The sequence below is a fragment of the Aedes albopictus genome, chromosome 2 (assembly GCF_035046485.1).
Source record: "Aedes albopictus strain Foshan chromosome 2, AalbF5, whole genome shotgun sequence".
Classification (NCBI taxonomy): Eukaryota; Metazoa; Arthropoda; class Insecta; order Diptera; family Culicidae; genus Aedes; species Aedes albopictus.
The window spans coordinates 276,803,878-276,822,207 of NC_085137.1; the positions used below are offsets into that span (position 1 = coordinate 276,803,878).

The following is an 18,330-nucleotide window of genomic DNA, read 5'->3' on the forward strand; positions in this document are numbered from 1 at the left end:
AAGTGTTTGTATTGTAAAATTTTGAATGTTTATAATGTTTGTAATTTGTGATTTGTATTTTGTATTATTTAATCTGACAGTTCTGAAGATGACCGAAAGCAATAAAGTAGGTTGAAACGTAAAGAAGAGTAAAAATGAGTTTTAAATCATCACCGAAAAACACCAATTGAATCCCATGAAGATAAAGTAAACGGTGATCAAAACAACGATAAGATAAAATAGTTTGGTGAAGAAAAGAGAAACGAAGAACAAGATGTTTTTCGTGAAAACCGTGAGCAGAAAATACGGAAGACAAGTAGGCAGCTGGGTAAAATCTCTGCTGAAAACGGCGCTGAAGGTGTCAAAAACAAAAAACCGTTTGAAGTTCATGTTGAACTGCAGAAGGCTGAAGCTTGTCCCAAAGTGCCTAAACTACAAGCTCAGCTTAGACTTGGGGAACGCCACATCAATCGATAAATTGACAAAAATGGTCCACAAACACAAGATCAAAATCATCAGTGTTACCATCCAGGACTCCAAAAGAACGCTACGACAGTTGAAAGATCGAAAGCAGTACCTAAGAAGAAAAATCGAAGAGGCAATCACCGTCGAAGACTGGCGATATGTGACAACAATGGTGGAAAAGAGCGCCAGAAATACGTACAACAAATCAAAAACGGGGAAAAGAAGAAACTGGAAGCACTGAAGATGGAGAAAATTCGGAACCAACATCGGAATCACGAATGGATTGAGAACACGACCAACGTAGAACTACCGGACTTCGTGGAGAGAACCCTTCTTCTCGGACCGAACTTCAACATCCAGAACAAGAAGACGATTCCATACGTGAGATTCGTGGCCGACGTGGAGACAGCGATCAGGCGAATCCCCGAAGCAGAACACATCAGAGGGGAAATATCTACGATCATGTCGAACTACGTCAACTATCAACGACAGCCCATGACGAAAGAAAACGAGTGGATACTCAAAGACGTACTGAAAAGCCGAAAATTCTTGAAGGAACATCCCGAACTGTACGTAACGAAAGCGGATAAAGGGAATAAGACGGTCGTGTTGGCAGCCTCGGAGTATCGTGAAAAGATGGCGGAAATGGTGAGTGATACGAACACCTATAAACTGCTAAACGACAACCCCACGAATAGAACCTTGAGAAAACTCAATACGATAATTGAACAATGGTGGAAAGATGGACACATAGACACACAGACAAAAAATCGTCTCAAAGTGTTTAACTGCCATCCTCCAAGAATTTATGGCCTGCCAAAAATCCATAAAACCAACAGACCTCTCAGACCAGTGGTTTCGACCATTGGTTCTGCAACGTATCGCATGGCCCAGTTCTTAGCGAACATCTTGGGTAGTATAGTGGGGAAAACACAATATCACGTCAAAAACAGTTTCGAATTTGCGGAAGAAATCTCGACCGTAGTGATTCCAGAAGGCAGTATCATCTACTCCTTGGATGTAGTATCACTTTACACCAACGTTCCAGTTGAGAAAGTATACGAACTCGTAGAAGAAAAGTGGGAACAACTACAAGAATGCACCACTATTCCTTGGGAAAGTTTCAAACATGCAATGAAGACGGTTCTTGAGGCATCTTTCTTCCAATATGAAGGAAAATTCTACAGCCAAACAGCGGGGGTGCCCATGGGATCCCCCCTTTCACCGGTTGTAGCCAACATCATCATGGAAAAGGTGGAACAGGAGGCCATAACACAGCTGGAGGAGAACAACATCACCATCTCATACTACAGAAGGTACGTCGACGATTGCTTCGTAGTCGGCAGAAGAGAGGAAGTGGAGAAGGTGGTGGAACAGTTCAACGCAGTGGATGAGAAACTGAATTTCACCGTGGACCAAGAAACGAACGAGTCACTCCGGTTTCTGGATCTCACGCTCTCGAGAGAGGGTGAGAGAATTAGAAAAATTTGGTTTCCAAAACAACGTGACGGCAGATACCTGGACTACAACTCAGAGAGCCCGCACACGCACAAAATGAACACTATGATCGCGCTTATTGACCGAGCACTGAAGCTAACAGATGTCGAACGAAGGGAGGAAAGCATTCGAATGGTCAAACACATTCTCCGCAATAATAATTATCCAGAGAACCTCATCCAACGCACGATAAAGCGTCGGGTTCATCTCATATACAACACTCTTGAGAACGAACGCGAGAATGGGGAACAAAAAAGGTATGTGTCCATCCCATACATCCCTGGTTTAAGCGAGAAGGTGAACAAAACGTTGCGAAAACACGATATCACAGCGTCTTTCAAACCATGTGATAAAGTGAAGAACACGGTCTTCACAAAATTGAAAGACCCAATACCACACATGAAACAAACAAACGTGGTATACAGTATTCCTTGTGGAGCATGCGAAAACAAGGAATACATCGGACAAACCTCTCAAACACTGGACAAGCGCATAACGCAACACAAAAACTCGATACGCACCAACGCTTCAGCTACGGGACTCACGCAACACGCGGTAGACAACGGGCATCACTTTGACTTCTCTCGAACTCGGATCCTAGAGAGAATAAATAATGATGCAAGCAGATTGGCTGCTGAAGTGGTCCACATAAAGATCAACAACGAAACGACGGTTAATTTACAGCGTGACGTAGACGGGTTTTCGAACACATACAACAACTTGATTAACAAACTAAAAGACGAACAACGACGAACACGACGACAGCAAGAGAGACGAGGACATATTACTTAAAAACGAAACGATTTTAGAATTAAGTGTACCGCCTTGACAAACGAACGTCCGGCGGAATTGTAAGTGTTTGTATTGTAAAATTTTGAATGTTTATAATGTTTGTAATTTGTGATTTGTATTTTGTATTATTTAATCTGACAGTTCTGAAGATGACCGAAAGCAATAAAGTAGGTTGAAACGTAAAGAAGAGTAAAAATGAGTTTTAAATCATCACCGAAAAACACCAATTGAATCCCATGAAGATAAAGTAAACGGTGATCAAAACAACGATAAGAGCCATTGCTAAAGTACCGTAGATGGGGGTGACAATGGGTCTGGGGGGTGAGATTGGGTCAAAACAGAGAAACATAACATTTGAAATAGCTCATTAACTATCGTTAATTTATATTTAAAACTTTATATTATTTCAAAGAGGAGATGTTTTTACACGTCATGATGCAGAATAAGATTTTCTGCAATAATCTTTTTTTTTTTATTAAATTTGTGGCTAAACTTATATGACGAAACTACTTGTAAATCACTTTGAAAAAAATTTCTCCTTCGTTATGTTTAACACAAGTACCTAACCATAAATTTTCTTATAAGTGGATAGCTGTAGGTATTACCTGGTTGATGTAATGAAAAAAGCGGGCTGTCATTGCTCTTTTTATTTAAAAACTCAATATTGTCGACCCTATGTCTAAATATTAAGAATGGGGGTGAGATTGGGTCAAGTAAGTTATCGAGTGCACATAACCTTAACTAAAAACTCAACTTATTATCCAGTCCCCATTTGTCGTTAGAGTGGTGCCATGTTCACCGTATCTTCATAAAAGCACGCTTTCTTCCAAAAATATGTCGAGAAGTGTCAAACGAGTGTTTTAATACGCTTAGTGCATAAAATCATTTATAACAATACACCCATGCGTTTGGACAGCTCCTCTAATCATCAGCTAATCTTTAGTGTACTGCAATGTCGTAAGCTCACAAAATAGACTTAACACAATTGAGTTGTCCAAGAAATGTCTCACGAAACCTAATGCAAGCCTATCCATATACGTGAGAACAAAAGATGTTTACAAAGTTCTTACAGATTTTTTTTTCCTCCCCTGTTGGGGAAATTAAGCCACTGCGTCCAAAGTTCTTACAGATAGATTAACACGGGAAATCTGAACACAAACCACTACCACACAGGAATTTGGATTGGTCAATATTTGAACGACCCTCTATCTTGAGATGGAGTGATTTGTTTTAGCAATATAGAGGCCAATGATCATGTACATAAGAGTTTATAACGGAGGGTTTGGTTAACCTTCACAGTACCAGGTGCCAACATCAGAAGTTTAAAAATCTGTAACTTTGTCAAATTTCATCCGATTTTGATGAAAATTTTACAGAAAATCACAAATGAGTTGAATTTTAGACATATGCTATGGAACCATAAAAGTTCACCGTTGTTCCGGATTTAGGCCGGAAAAACCTGGGGTACCCTAGGTACCGAAACAGGGACTTTTTGAGAAAAACACTCGAAAACGTGTTGAAATTCGCAACAAATCAATTAATTTTAAATCTTTATTCAAGCACACCTGTACATGCACGGTTCTGCGACAGTAGAACATGTTCCGGCCGCGTAGCAGGCCGGAACCGGTTCCGGTAGGGACCCAAAGGGGACACTTTATGAATTTCACAGAACAACATCGTTCGACGGCTCAAAATTCATGATTTTTCATGTGGATCTCAATAGGCATAGTGTCGATGTCCAACAAAGGATCTGGCCACTTCCGGATATTCCGGAACCGGTTCCGGTAGGGACCCAAAGTGGACACTTTCTGAATTTCACAGATCCTCATCGTTCGACGGCTTAAATTTCATGATTTTTTATCTAGAATCTAATAGTCATAGTGCCAATGATCAAAAAAAGTTTTGGCCACTTCCGGATATTCCGGAACCGGTTCCGGTAAGAACCAAAAGAGGACACTTTCTGAATTTCAAAGAACAACATCGTTCGACGGTTCAAAATTCATGATTTTTCATCTGGATGCCAATAGACATAGTGCCGATGACCAATAATTGATCTGGCCACTTCCTGGATATTCCGGAACCGGTTCCGGTAGGGACTCAAAGGGGACACTTTCTGAGTTTCACAGAACCACATCGTTCGACGGCTCAAAATTCATGATTTTTCATCTGGATGTCAATAGGCATAGTGCCGATGTTCGACAATGGTTCTGGCCACTTCCGGATATTCTGGAACCGGTTCCGGTAGGGACCCAAAGGGGACACTTTCTGAATTTCACAGAACCACATCGTTCGATGGCTTAAATTTCATGATTTTTTATCTAGAATCCTATAGCCATAGTGTCAATGATCAAAAAAAGTTTTGGCCACTTCCGGATATTCCGGAACCGGTTCCGGTAAGAACCAAAAGCGGACACTTTCTGAATTTCAAAGAATTACATCGTTCGACGGCTCAAAATTCATGATTTTTCATCTGGATGTCAATAGACATAGTGCCGATGACCAATAATTGATCTGGCCACTTCCTGGATTTTCCGGAACCGGTTCCGGTAGGGACTCAAAGGGGACACTTTCTGAGTTTCACAGAACCACATCGTTCGACGGCTCAAAATTCATGATTTTTTATCTAGAATCCAATAGTCATAGTGCCAATGATCAAAAAAAGTTTTGGCCACTTCCGGATATTCCGGAACCGATTCCGGTAAGAACCAAAAGAGGACACTTTCTGAAATTCAAAGAACCACATCGTTCGACGGCTCAAAATTCATGATTTTTCATCTGGATGTCAATAGGCATAGTACCGATATTCGACAATGGTTCTGGCCACTTCAGGATATTCCGGAACCGGTTCCGGTAGGGACCCAAAGCGGACACTTTCTGAGTTTCACAGATCCACATCGTTCGACGGCTTAAATTTCATGATTTTTTATCTAGAAGCCAATAGCCATAGTACCAATGATCGAAACATGTTTTGGCCACTTCCGGGTGTTCCGGAACCGGTTTCGGTAGGGACCCAAAGAGCACACTTTCTGAATTTCAAAGAACCACATTGTTCGACGGTTCAAAATTCATGATTTTTCATCTAGATGTCAATAGACATAGTGCCGATGGCCAATAATTGATCTGAACACTTCCGGATATTCCAGAACCGGTTTCGGTAGGGACCCAAAGGGGACACTTTCTGAGTTTTACAGAGCCACATCGTTCGACGGCTCAAATTTCGTGATGTTTTATCTAGAAACCAATAGACATAGCGCCAATGATCAAATATGGTTCGGACCACTTCCGCATATTCCGGAACCGGTTTCGGTAGGGACCCAAAGGGGGCATTTTCTGTATTTCACAAAACCAAATCGTTCGACGGCTCAAAATTCATGATTATTTATCTTGATGTAAATAGGTATAGTGCCAATGGCGGACAATAGATCTGGGCACTTCAGAATATTCCGGGATTCCAATTAGAGCCCAAATAGAACACTATCAATAACCCCCTCGTTCGTTTAATCAAAATTCATGATTTTTTTTATCAAGAAGCTGGCCACTTCCGGATGTTGCGGAATCGGTTCCGCTAGGGATCCAAGAGGACACTTTCAGAATTTTACGTAACCCCATCGTGCAACAGCTCAAAATGCATGACTTTTCTTCCATTCATTAGTCATCCTAAGCAGCACATGTGTCACCGAAGAGCCACGCAGCGCAGTTTTTGAAATCGATTTAGTTATAGCAGAAAGTGCCCAAAATAAGATCCTTTATTTGAAGAATATTAAACCCTATAATGCAAATGTATTTTTGTTTACAATAAATATGACAAATCGTTCAATAATTCGGTAGTTCAACTGTATGGATTATGCTGAAACTGCACCAGGTACTGATAATCAGGAGTCTTGTAACCTCACTTTTTACCTGTGCTACGATTTAGAAATCAGTCATTGCGGTGAATTTATGATCAATAACAAAACGAAAATATTTGAAATCATTATTTTACATCAATCTAAACCTACAACATCTCATTAATTCATAAAATTTAAAAATTAGTACTCGTAGAACAGGTACATCTGAGGTTAGATAATCGCCACTGCTGATAATATTTTATATGTGTTTATGGCTTTAACCCATATCGGCTTGGGTCAGCGCAAACGAACTTATACTACTTTTAGTAAATACTCAACGAATTTGAATATATTTTCTACAGTTTACTCGTACATACATATTTCTAGTTTGTGAAAGTGAACAGAGAACGTCGGAATGGTCCCTGTGGCCGGATTTATTCCGGTGGGTCACTGGGTCAGATTCTTATAAAAATGGTTGTTGTTTTTTTTTTTTGGTACACAGCGTATTTTCCATATACATTCGCAATTAAATTCATTCTATTTCCATTAAAATTTACTCCCCCACCATCTTACACTGATTATCAACAGTTTTAGACCGTTTAGGAGTTATTGGATATGGCCACCGAGTGCTCAATTTCCAGAATTGTGTCGTTTTTTGTGGATGATCCCTTGAAATTATTATTTTTTTGTTATAACATTTCCTAGGGATTTTTTTAGGAATTTTCATGCGTTCTTCTAAGTTATTCTTTGTGATGAAATTTACCTCCTTCTGTTGTTTTTTTCTTATTGGAATAACGCTCTAAGTGGAACAGAGCCTGCATCTCAATATGGAAAAAAACCAAAAAGATTACCTGGCAGAGTCCTTTGATAAATCCCATGAGAATTATTGGACAAATTCCTTGAGCGATACTAGAACTCCTCCAGATATTGTTGCTGTAGTTCTCTATGTAATTATAGATGAGATTCCTACAAAAAAAGCATCCTGAGACTCCTGCAGATATTTAAAAAAAAATGTAATAAGTATTATCCAGATTTTTTTTTAAATTTTAGAATCTAACTTGATTAGTGGACCACTTGATAATTAAGTATTCTTGCGGAAATAATCACGGCAAATTTCTGCAGGAATGCTGCTGGTATTTATTCAGGAATTTCTGGTGGAATGCACTTGGATGACCGGATGGAATTCTTTGGGAACAATCACGGGAATAATTTTACAATCACAGTACGGATTTGTATAGGAATATTTGGAGAAGCCTCTGGATGAGCACTCTCATAAAGAATCTCCCATCAGGCATTTATGGAGACACGTCAAGTGGATTTTTTAAAGATTTTTCCATGGATTCCTTCAAGAGATCCCCTTGGCATTTCTTCACGGATTTCTATAAGAATCCCTTCAGTAGTTCTTCTAGGGAAGTTCCCTCTGTGATTTTTACAGACATTTTCCAAAAAAATTCAACACCAATTCCGCTTGGAAAATCGCAAGAATGTCTGCCTTCTTCTCATAAAAATCCTCATGTGATACCTGCAAAGATTTTCCCAAGAATTCCTCCAGGAATTCCTCTCTTAGAGTTTATCTCTTAAAATTCTGGCTGGGATTCATGTTATATTTTATATGGGATTCATGCAGCAGTCTCTACTGTAACTATGAATTCCAATAGAAATTCAGGCTGAGATTTTTTATAGGGATTCCTTCAGAATTTCTCTACTGCTCCTTCTATGAATATCTCTTGGTATTCTTGCTGGAAATCCCCTTCAGATTCGTTTGAGTTTGGCTTAGTTTCTGGAATATTCGGAAGGGGTCAAATCAATTATTGGCCATCGTGCTATTCTATGCCTATTGATACTCAGATGAGAAATCATGTATTTTGAACCGTTGAATGATGAGGTTACGTAAAAATCTGAAAGTGTTCCTTTTGGATCCCTACTGGCACAGGTTCTGGAACATCCGGTAGTGACCAAAACCATGTTTGATCATTGGCTCTACGACTATTAGCTACTAGATAAAAAATCATGAATTTTGACAACATCGAATGCGAGGCTTACGTGAAATTCTGATAGTGTCCTCTTTAGGTCTCTACCGAAACCGTTCCTGGAATATCCGGAAGTGGCCAGATCCATTGTCCACAGTCGGCATTATGCATATTGATATCCAGATGAAAAATTATGAACTATGAGTCGAACGATGTAGTTCTGTGAATTACATAAAGTGTAGCTTTTGGGTCCCCACCGGCACCGGTTCCGGGATATCTTGAAGTGACCAGAACCAAGACTATTGGCTTCTAGATAAAAAAATCATGAAATTTGAGCCGTCGAACGATGTGGTTCTGTGAAATTCAGAAAGTGTCCCCTTTGGGTCTGTACCGGAACCGGTTCCAGAATATCCGGATGTGGCCAGAACCATTGTCGAACATCGGTACTATGCCTATTGACATCCAGATGAAAAATCATGAATTTTGAGCCGTCGAACGATGTGGTTCTTTGAAACTCAGAAAGTGTCCCCTTTGAGTCCCTACCGGAACCGGTTCCGGAATATCCAGGAAGTGGCCAGATCAATTATTGGTCATCGGCACTATGTCTATTGACATCCAGATGAAAAATCATGAATTTTGAACCGTCGAACGATGTGGTTCTTTGAAATTCAGAAAGTGTCCTCTTTTGGTTCTTACCGGAACCGGTTCCGGAATATCCGGAAGTGAACAAAACTTTTTTTGATCATTGGCACTATAGCTATAGGATTCTAGATAAAAAATCATGAAATTTAAGCCGTCGAACGATGTGGTTATGTGAAATTCAGAAAGTGTTCCCTTTGGGTCCCTACCGGAACCGGTTCCAGAATATCCGGAAGTGGCCAGAACCATTGTCGAACATCGGCACTATGCCTATTGACATCCAGATGAAAAATCATGAATTTTGAGCCGTCGAACGATGTGGTTCTGTGAAACTCAGAAAGTGTCCCCTTTGAGTCCCTACCGGAACCAGTTCCGGAATATACAGGAAGTGGCCAGATCCTTTGTTGGACATCGACACTATGCCTATTGGCATCCAGATGAAAAATCATGAATTTTGAACCGTCGAACGATGTTGTTCTTTGAAATTCAGAAAGTGTCCTCTTTTGGTTCTTATCGGAACCGGTTCCGGAATATCCGGAAGTGGCCAAAACTTTTTTTGATCATTGGTACTATGACTATTAGATTCTAGATAAAAAATCATGAAATTTAAGCCGTCGAACGATGAGGATCTGTGAAATTCAGAAAGTGTCCGCTTTGGGTCCCTACCGGAACCGGTTCCGGAATATCCGGAAGTGGCCAGATCCTTTGTTGGACATCGGCACTATGCCTATTGAGATCCACATGAAAAATCATGAATTTTGAGCCGTCGAACGATGTGGTTCTGTGAAATTCAGAAAGTGTCCCCTTTGGGTCCCTACCGGAACCGGTTCCGGCCTGCTACGCGGCCGGAACATGTTCTACTGTCGCAAAACCGTGCATGTACAGGTGTGCTTGAATAAAGATTTCAAATTAATTGATTTGTTGCGAATTTCAACACGTTTTCGAGTGTTTTTCTCAAAAAGTCCCTGTTTCGGTACCTAGGGTACCCCAGGTTTTTCCGGCCTAAATCCGGAACAACGGTGAACTTTTATGGTTCCATAGCATATGTCTAAAATTCAACTCATTTGTGATTTTCTGTAAAATTTTCATCAAAATCGGATGAAATTTGACAAAGTTACAGATTTTTAAACTTTTGATGTTGGCACCTGGTACTGAGAAGGTTAAACATTTCTTATGCAGTATACTAAAACTATCATGTTTTTTTTACAATCAATCTTTCAATGCGCCCCTCCCTCATTGTAATCTCCCCTCCTCTCATGGAGGTTGAAACTCTTAATGAGGATGATGATGGCAAAAAATGGTGATACAGTATGCAAACGATATTTTGTCAAATTTCAACCATTTGTTCGGTTGTATTAGCCCTTTTAGGTGGATTAATCATCTTTTAAAATTACCTAAGTTTTTATTCGTCATGATTACATTATGTTTTAAGTAGGTTTACTAGATATGATTATTAAAATTAACTTATATTCTTAGATAGGTGATTTCGAATACTTTGACCCATTCTCATCCCCTCTAAGGGGTGAGATTGGGTCAATTTTCAATCATTTGTAGTTTAGTAGGCAATTCATATAACGTGATACTTTCTTGCTAAACTATCATTACCACATAGGAGAGTATACATACCAAATAAAAAGTTATTCCGATTTCAATTGCATATGTTATTTAACAAACAATATTTGAGTATCCTTTTTTTTAACCATTCTCACCCCCAACGACGGTAACATAAATGCATGTGCTGTACATTTGCATTTGCACATGCTTGATACGTGCAACTAGAAAAACCAAAACAAAAATCTATTTGTTGCACCGGTTTCGTTATCGACGGTACTGATGCCCACATGAATGTTTTGACCATTATTTTTTTTCGCCGGGTCGGGAGTCCAACCAGAATTGTTAAAGACCGCTAGATGAGTTCCATACGCGCCTTGGACCGTTTCTGCTGCAGTGATAACAACAGAAATTTCATTAACTTAAGGTGAATCGGGACGCTGTGTTATTTTTCCTATCTTCCCTCTCTTTCTAACAATTTGCCTCGCGATTTTGAAGATGGTAATCTCGATTTCTATCGCACAGATGAGGCTGAAAAACAATCAGCATATGCACTGCAAGTGAGCATACATAATGATAGATTTTTGTTCCATTATATGAAGTAGAATCTGAGATTACCATCTTAGTAGAAACAGAGCAATGGCGGATATTTCCTCGACCGTCCCGTCCGCCCTTAAAGGAAACTGTTCTTCTGTCTCAATCATTGCAGTAGAGGGCAAAACGACTATGTAATAGAATGCAGTAATTTATCACAATCTGATAAATTACTGATAAATACATTATGCATTTTCGAATATATTTAATCAATATAAGAAAATTAAAAGCACGATTAAAACACCCTTAGCTTCGCATACTGCTCATATGCTAATTGTGGTTTCCATCATTATTGGCATGTGATAGCAGCCTACAGAAAAGAGAAAAGGTCATCTCTAAAAAGGTTTTGCTGTCGTCGATCGGTGGCTCAAACGGGGATTAAGTTGGCCTGGAGTCGAACCAGAAACGTTGAAGACCGCTTGAGTTGACCGTAAAGTTGTTAATCTTCTTAACCCACCATCAGTTGCTTGCGTGTACTGAGTACACGCATCTCAGAAAAATGCAAAAAATAATCGAAATTCGCACCAAATTAAACCGGGTGTTGGTCCTATTCCAAGATCCACTCTTCTTCTTGTTAGTAAGGCAGAAAAAAAAATGGAAAAATGCACGGAAAGTACTCGAAAACTACGTAATTCTAACCTCACATTTTGAATGTGTACTCAGTACACCGGCGCGACCGCTGGTGTAATTTTTTTGTGAACCAGACCGTTACACGAGCGGTCGCGTCGTGTACTCAGTACACGGCATAGGCTTTCAATTATGGTTTATATGCTTTACTAGATACAATGTTGGTGTCTTCTGCAAAAATGTCCAACTGGATAATGCGCGTCTGATAGTGGACATGTGGAGCCAGTCAACACGATCTGGTCCTGTCCCGGGTGTCGGAATGGCCCTCGCGGGAACCTGTTTCGTGGACATTTCAGTTATGGCACCAAAACTAGGCATGCGACGGCTCTATCTTCATGATTTTCCATATCCATTATTTTGGTAACCATGAAAATGACCAGTGACCTCCCTGGCCAACCCGTGGCCACCGGAATGTGCCCTGGAGGAACCTGTTTCGAGGACATTTTGACCATGACACCAAAACTAGGCTTGCGACGGCTCTATCGTCATGATTTTTCATAACCATTATCTTAGTAACTATGAAAATGACCAGTGACCTCCCTGTCTAACCCGTGGCCACCGGAATGTGCCCTGGAGGAATCTGTGATGAGGACATTTTGACCATGACACCAAAACTAGGCTTGTGACGGCTTTATCTTCATGATTTTCCATATCCATTATTTTGGTAACCATGAAAATAACCAGTGACCTCCCTGACTAACCGTGGCCACCGGAATGTGCCCTGGAGGAACCTGTTTCGAGGACATTTTGACCATGACACCAAAACTAGGCATGCGACGGCTCTATCTTCATGATTTTCCATATCCATTATTTTGGTAACCATGAAAATGACCAGTGACCTCCCTGACTAACCCGTGGCCACCGGAATGTGCCCTGGAGGAACCTGTTTCGAGGACATTTTGACCATGACACCAAAACTAGGCATGCGACGGCTCTATCGTCATGATTTTTCATAACCATCATCTTAGTAACCTTGAACATGACCAGTGACCTCCCTGTCTAACCCGTGGCCACCGGAATGTGCCCTGGAGGAATCTGTGATGAGGACATTTTGACCATGACACCAAAACTAGGCTTGTGACGGCTTTATCTTCATGATTTTCCATATCCATTATTTTGGTAACCATGAAAATAACCAGTGACCTCCCTGACTAACCGTGGCCACCGGAATGTGCCCTGGAGGAACCTGTTTCGAGGACATTTTGACCATAACACCAAAACTAGGTATGCGACGGCTCTATCGTCATGATTTTTTATAACCATCATCTTAGTAACCATGAACTTGACCAGTGACCTCCCTGGCTAACCCGTGGCCACCGGAATGTGCCCTGGAGGAACCTGTGTCGAGGACATTTTGACCATGACACCAAAACTAGGCATGCGACGGCTCTATCTTCATGATTTTCCATATCTATTATTTTAGTAACCATGAAAATGACCAGTGACCTCCCAGGCGAACCCGTGGCCACCGGAATGTGCCCTGGAGGAGCCTGTTTCGAGGACATTTTGACCATGACACCAAAACTAGGCATGCGACGCCTCTATATTCATGATTTTCCATATCTATTATTTTAGTAACCATGAAAATGACCAGTGACCTCCCTGGCCAACCCGTGGCCACTGGAATGTGCCCTGAAGGAACCTATTTCGAGGACATTTTGATCATGACACCAAAACTAGGCTTGCGACGGCTCTATCTTCATGATTTTCCATATCTACTATTTTAGTAACCATGAAAATGACCAGTGACCTCCCTGGCCAACCCGTGGCCACCGGAATGTGCCCTGGAGGAACCTGTTTCGAGGACATTTTGACCATAACACCAAAACTAGGCATGCGACGGATCTATCGTCATGATTTTTCATATCCATCATCTTAGTAACCATGAAAATGACCAGTGACCTCCCTGGCTAACCCGTGGCCACCGGAATGTGCCCTGGAGGAACTTTTTCGAGGACATTTTGATCATGACACCAAAACTAGGCATGCGACGGTTCTATTTTCATGATTTTCCATATCCATCATCTTTGTAACCGAAAAAAAACTGCGAGTGACCTCTCTGTGTAACCCGTGGCTACCAGCTATGCATGGGCTCTATCTCCATGATCTTCATCTTCTTTTTTGTGTAACGTCCATACTGGGGCAAAGCCTGATACTCAGCTTAATGTTCTATGAGCACTTCCACTGTTATTAACTGAGAGCTTCCTTTGCATATGATCATTTTGCATGTGTATAGCGTGAAGCAGGCACAAAGATACTCTATAACGAAGAAAGCTAAGAAAAAATCCATTACAAAAAGTTCCAGTACCGACCGCGAATCGAACCTGTCACCATCAGCATGCATATACTGAATAATCACGCCTTCACAACTGAGGATATAGTGGTTTTCTATCGTCATGATGTTTCATGTACATCATCTTTGTAACTGTGAACAGTGCCAGTCATCTCTCTGGTTAACCTCTGGCCACTGGAATTTGCCCTGAAGAAACCTGTTCCGAATACATTTTGCCCATGGCTCTTCATGTTTTTTCACCTTCGTTATTAAAATAGGATCAGTGACCTATCTGTCACACTCGTGGCCACTGGGGGCAACGGTTACCAAGCCAATGAATATAAAAATTATGAAGATAGAGCCGTCCTCTAACATGTTCCTGTGGCCAAAGGTTTATGCTAGCGCTAGGTATCGCTCAAGTAATTTCCGTTCAGTTCATTATTTTTTCTTTACCGGAATGGCCAAGAACTTCAACACAGAGAGCTTCATTTGATTTGACGTATCTTCTCAGTTCCGTACTGGAGTCAAGAAGAATCAAAAGCTTCCTCATTTCTCGAGCGATTTCTTACCTGAATTTTCCACGCATCGAGATAGGCCAAAAAATCTTGCGAACTGCGTACTTCTTATAATGCAAGGACGCTGCACAGTGGTTCTACCATAGGTCTAAACCTTTGACCACAATCAACTGTGATATCAATGTGGTAACATAAAGTATATTGATTTTTTTTTCTAATTTCAGTTCTAGTTTGCATTCATCACTCTACCATCCAACATGTGTTTAGTTGATTGATTCTTATATGGTTGAAAACGATGTAAATGTAAAATTTAGATGCTGCATACTTTATCATCTTATTTGAATAAGTGTGACTGGTTTATGATTTTTCAAAAAATGTTTCCCCTTACAATCTCTTTGGACGTTATTTTTTATAAATCTTCCCTATTATATTGAACAATAATTTACTGACGAATTCAGTAGTAATTTTTATACATTACATTTCAATATTCTTAAGCAGCTGTGAGTACCGTGGATGGCCCAAACTAATATTAGTATACATTCATAACTCGATGTAACGTAACAACATTTTTATGTTCGTTACGATATATCAAAGTTACGTTATATCGAAGCCAAAAAAGATCCCCCGCCAAATTATCTTATTCACTCAACAATGATTTTTAACCTTGTTTAAATGTTTTTTTTATTGTTGTATTTTATATACCTATCTTCAAAAGTCAAGAAGGATAGGATAGGAAGAATAGAATACTTTTGAAATATTTCCACCGAAATAATTCATCCGTGGGATATATCACAAAATTTCGGCAGAAATTTATCAAGAAATTTATCTAGGGATTTATCAGAGAATTTCTTGAGCGATTTTCTGCAGGGTTCTTCTAAGACTGGGCGGACTTGCCCCGGCGTTATAACTCGCAGTATCGCATGAAACCGAATTTGCTTCCACTTCTGTCTACTGTCATGTCTTTTGGAGTTGGAAGGCTATGTTTCAGTAGGAATGATATGTCAAGAATAAGTACAGTAGACGTTCGGTCGGTGCAAACGCTTTAACTGCAATGCTTTTTACCTGTAAGTCCGGTGAGTTCAACAAATTTGGAGTTATCGCACCGCCAAACGTCAAAATGATGTGCCATGTTTGCCCTAATAGGCTGGAGGAATTGGATGAATGTGGATGAATTAAACGAAGAGAAAAAGCAGGATCTTCATATAACGAAATGCAGAAGTAACTGATGCTGTGAATAAGTTCCTCTGGCCTATGAACAGTCGCATGGAGTTCACGTTCATTTTACGTCAATTGATGGCTTTACGACATCTGTCAGGCGTTGCAGTTACTCAATTTCATTCAATAAGTGAAACGTAAACATGTTGCAGTTAGCAGTTAAACAAAATTACTGACACCGAAAACTGTCATATAACTGCGAAAGTGTTCGTATAGCGCTAAACTGGTTAGTAGACTTGGTTCCAGGAGGAGCGTAATATGATAAAGACTATTCCGTGAATCACGTTTATTATTCAAATAGCAAAACATTGGAACCATAAAAAAAGTTACGTTATATCAAGGTAAAAGTTACGTTATACTGAGTTACGTAATATCGAGGCTACGTTATACCGAGGTATGAATGTATACAAATCAGTTGGTAACCAAATTCACAATACTAAAAATTTCGGCTCCGTTTATTTCTTTTTATTCGAAAATTACAAAACTAGATTGGACATATTTTTATACAATACAAAAACGCTTTTGGGAGGCAAATATGTATCAAATTAACGGATTCACCATGCTATAAGCGAAATTATAAGCATGACCACCTCATATAGAGTTATTGCACACCTTGGAACCTCGCTAATTGTTGCACACTCCATGCTTTTCTTATGAGGTGTGCAACAATTGGCGAGTTTTTAAGGTGTGTAACAATTGGCGATTTACCCTAGATGATGGATATGGAAAATCATGAAGCTAGAGCCGTCGCATGCCTAGTTTTGGCGTCAAAGCCAAAATGTCCACGAAACAGATTCCTCCAGGGCACATTCCGGTGGCCACGGGTTAGACAGGGAGGTCACTGGTCATTTTCATGCTTACTAAGATGATGGATATGAAAAAAATCATGAAGATAGAGCCGTCGCATGCCTAGTTTTGGTGTCATGGTCAAAATTTCCTCGAAACAGGTTCCTCCAGGGCACATTCCGGAGGCCACGGGTTAGCAAGGGTCATTTTCATGGTTACTAAGATGATGGATATGAAAAATCATGAAGATAGAGCCGTCGCATGCCTAGTTTTGGTGTCATGGTCAAAATGTCCTCGAAACAGGTTCCTCCAGGGCACATTCCGGTGGCCACGGGTTAGCCAGGGAGGTCACTGGTCATTTTCATGATTACTAAGGTGATGGATATGAAAAATCATGAAGATAGAGCCGTCGCATGCCTAGTTTTGGTGTCATGGTCAAAATGTCCTCGAAACAGGTTCCTCCAGGGCACATTCCGGTGGCCACGGATTAGCCAGGGCGGTCACTGGTCATTTTCATGATTACTAAGGTGATGGATATGAAAAATCATGAAGATAGAGCCGTCGCATGCCTAGTTTTGGTGTCATGGTCAAAATGTCCTCGAAACAGGTTCCTCCAGGGCACATTCCGGTGGCCACGGGTTGGCCAGGGAGGTCACTGGTCATTTTCATGGTTACTAAGATAATGGTTATGAAAAATCATGACGATAGAGCCGTCGCATGCCTAGTTTTGGTGTCATGGTCAAAATGTCCTCGAAACAGGTTCCTCCAGGGCACATTCCGGTGGCCACGGGTTGGCCAGGGAGGTCACTGGTCATTTTCATGGATACCAAAATAATGGATATGGAAAATCATGAAGATAGAGCCGTCGCATGCCTAGTTTTGGTGCCATAACTGAAATGTCCACGAAACAGGTTTCCGCGAGGGCCATTCCGACACCCGGGACAGGACCAGATCGTGTTGACCGGTTCCACATGTCCAGTATCAGACGCGCATTATCCAGTTGGACATTTTTGCTGAAGACACCAACATTGTATCTAGTAAAGCATGTAAACCATAATTGAAAGCGTATGCCGTGTACTGAGTACACGACGCGACCGCTCGTGTAACTTTTTTTGATGCGACTGATGGTGGGTTAATTTCATGTGTTTACCATTAGAGTCAAGCTTTTATAATTGTATTGTTAGAGCAAACTTTGCTAGTTTGTGCATTGCATTTGTTCAGTTTTTGCAGTGTTGAATTATTGAAGTATCTTATATCACCATTTAATGAACTCTAATGTAAAGAAAAATGCAATGCATCATTACATTGATAATGCCAATCTAAAGGATTATTGCATGAAAAGTGTGGAATTTCTGCATTTCGCATTGCAAAGGTTGATATTCAGTCTAATTCGTGCAATGATACAATGCTTGTGGTTACTTGGGTAATACATACAGTATCGGACAATAAAAATGCACCAAAGCCGTTTTCCCATACAAACTAGTCAACTTTGGATTGCCCAGTGAAGAGAATTGTCAGACAAAAGAGGCATAAAACAAGCAACAAAGAAGGTGTGACGATTACTCTTTATCCCTACTGGTGACAGATAATGACATGATCTC

General features: G+C 40.5%; 1 protein-coding gene across 2 annotated transcripts; it reads left to right on the top strand.

The window, feature by feature from the left end:
• Nucleotides 1-663: 663 nt before the first annotated feature.
• On the top strand, nucleotides 664-18,329 carry LOC134288100 (uncharacterized). 2 transcript variants are annotated; one of them, XM_062851828.1, is made up of 2 exons: nucleotides 664-4,018; nucleotides 10,329-18,329. In XM_062851828.1, the coding sequence occupies exon 1, from the start codon at nucleotides 688-690 to the stop codon at nucleotides 2,731-2,733; it is 2,046 nt and encodes a 681-aa protein (XP_062707812.1). In that variant the 5' UTR covers nucleotides 664-687; the 3' UTR covers nucleotides 2,734-4,018; nucleotides 10,329-18,329. The 2 variants fall into 2 exon arrangements, with proteins under 2 accessions (XP_062707812.1, XP_062707813.1); XM_062851829.1 differs by having other exon boundaries at nucleotides 664-4,013.
• The last annotated feature ends 1 nt before the right edge of the window (nucleotide 18,330 follows it).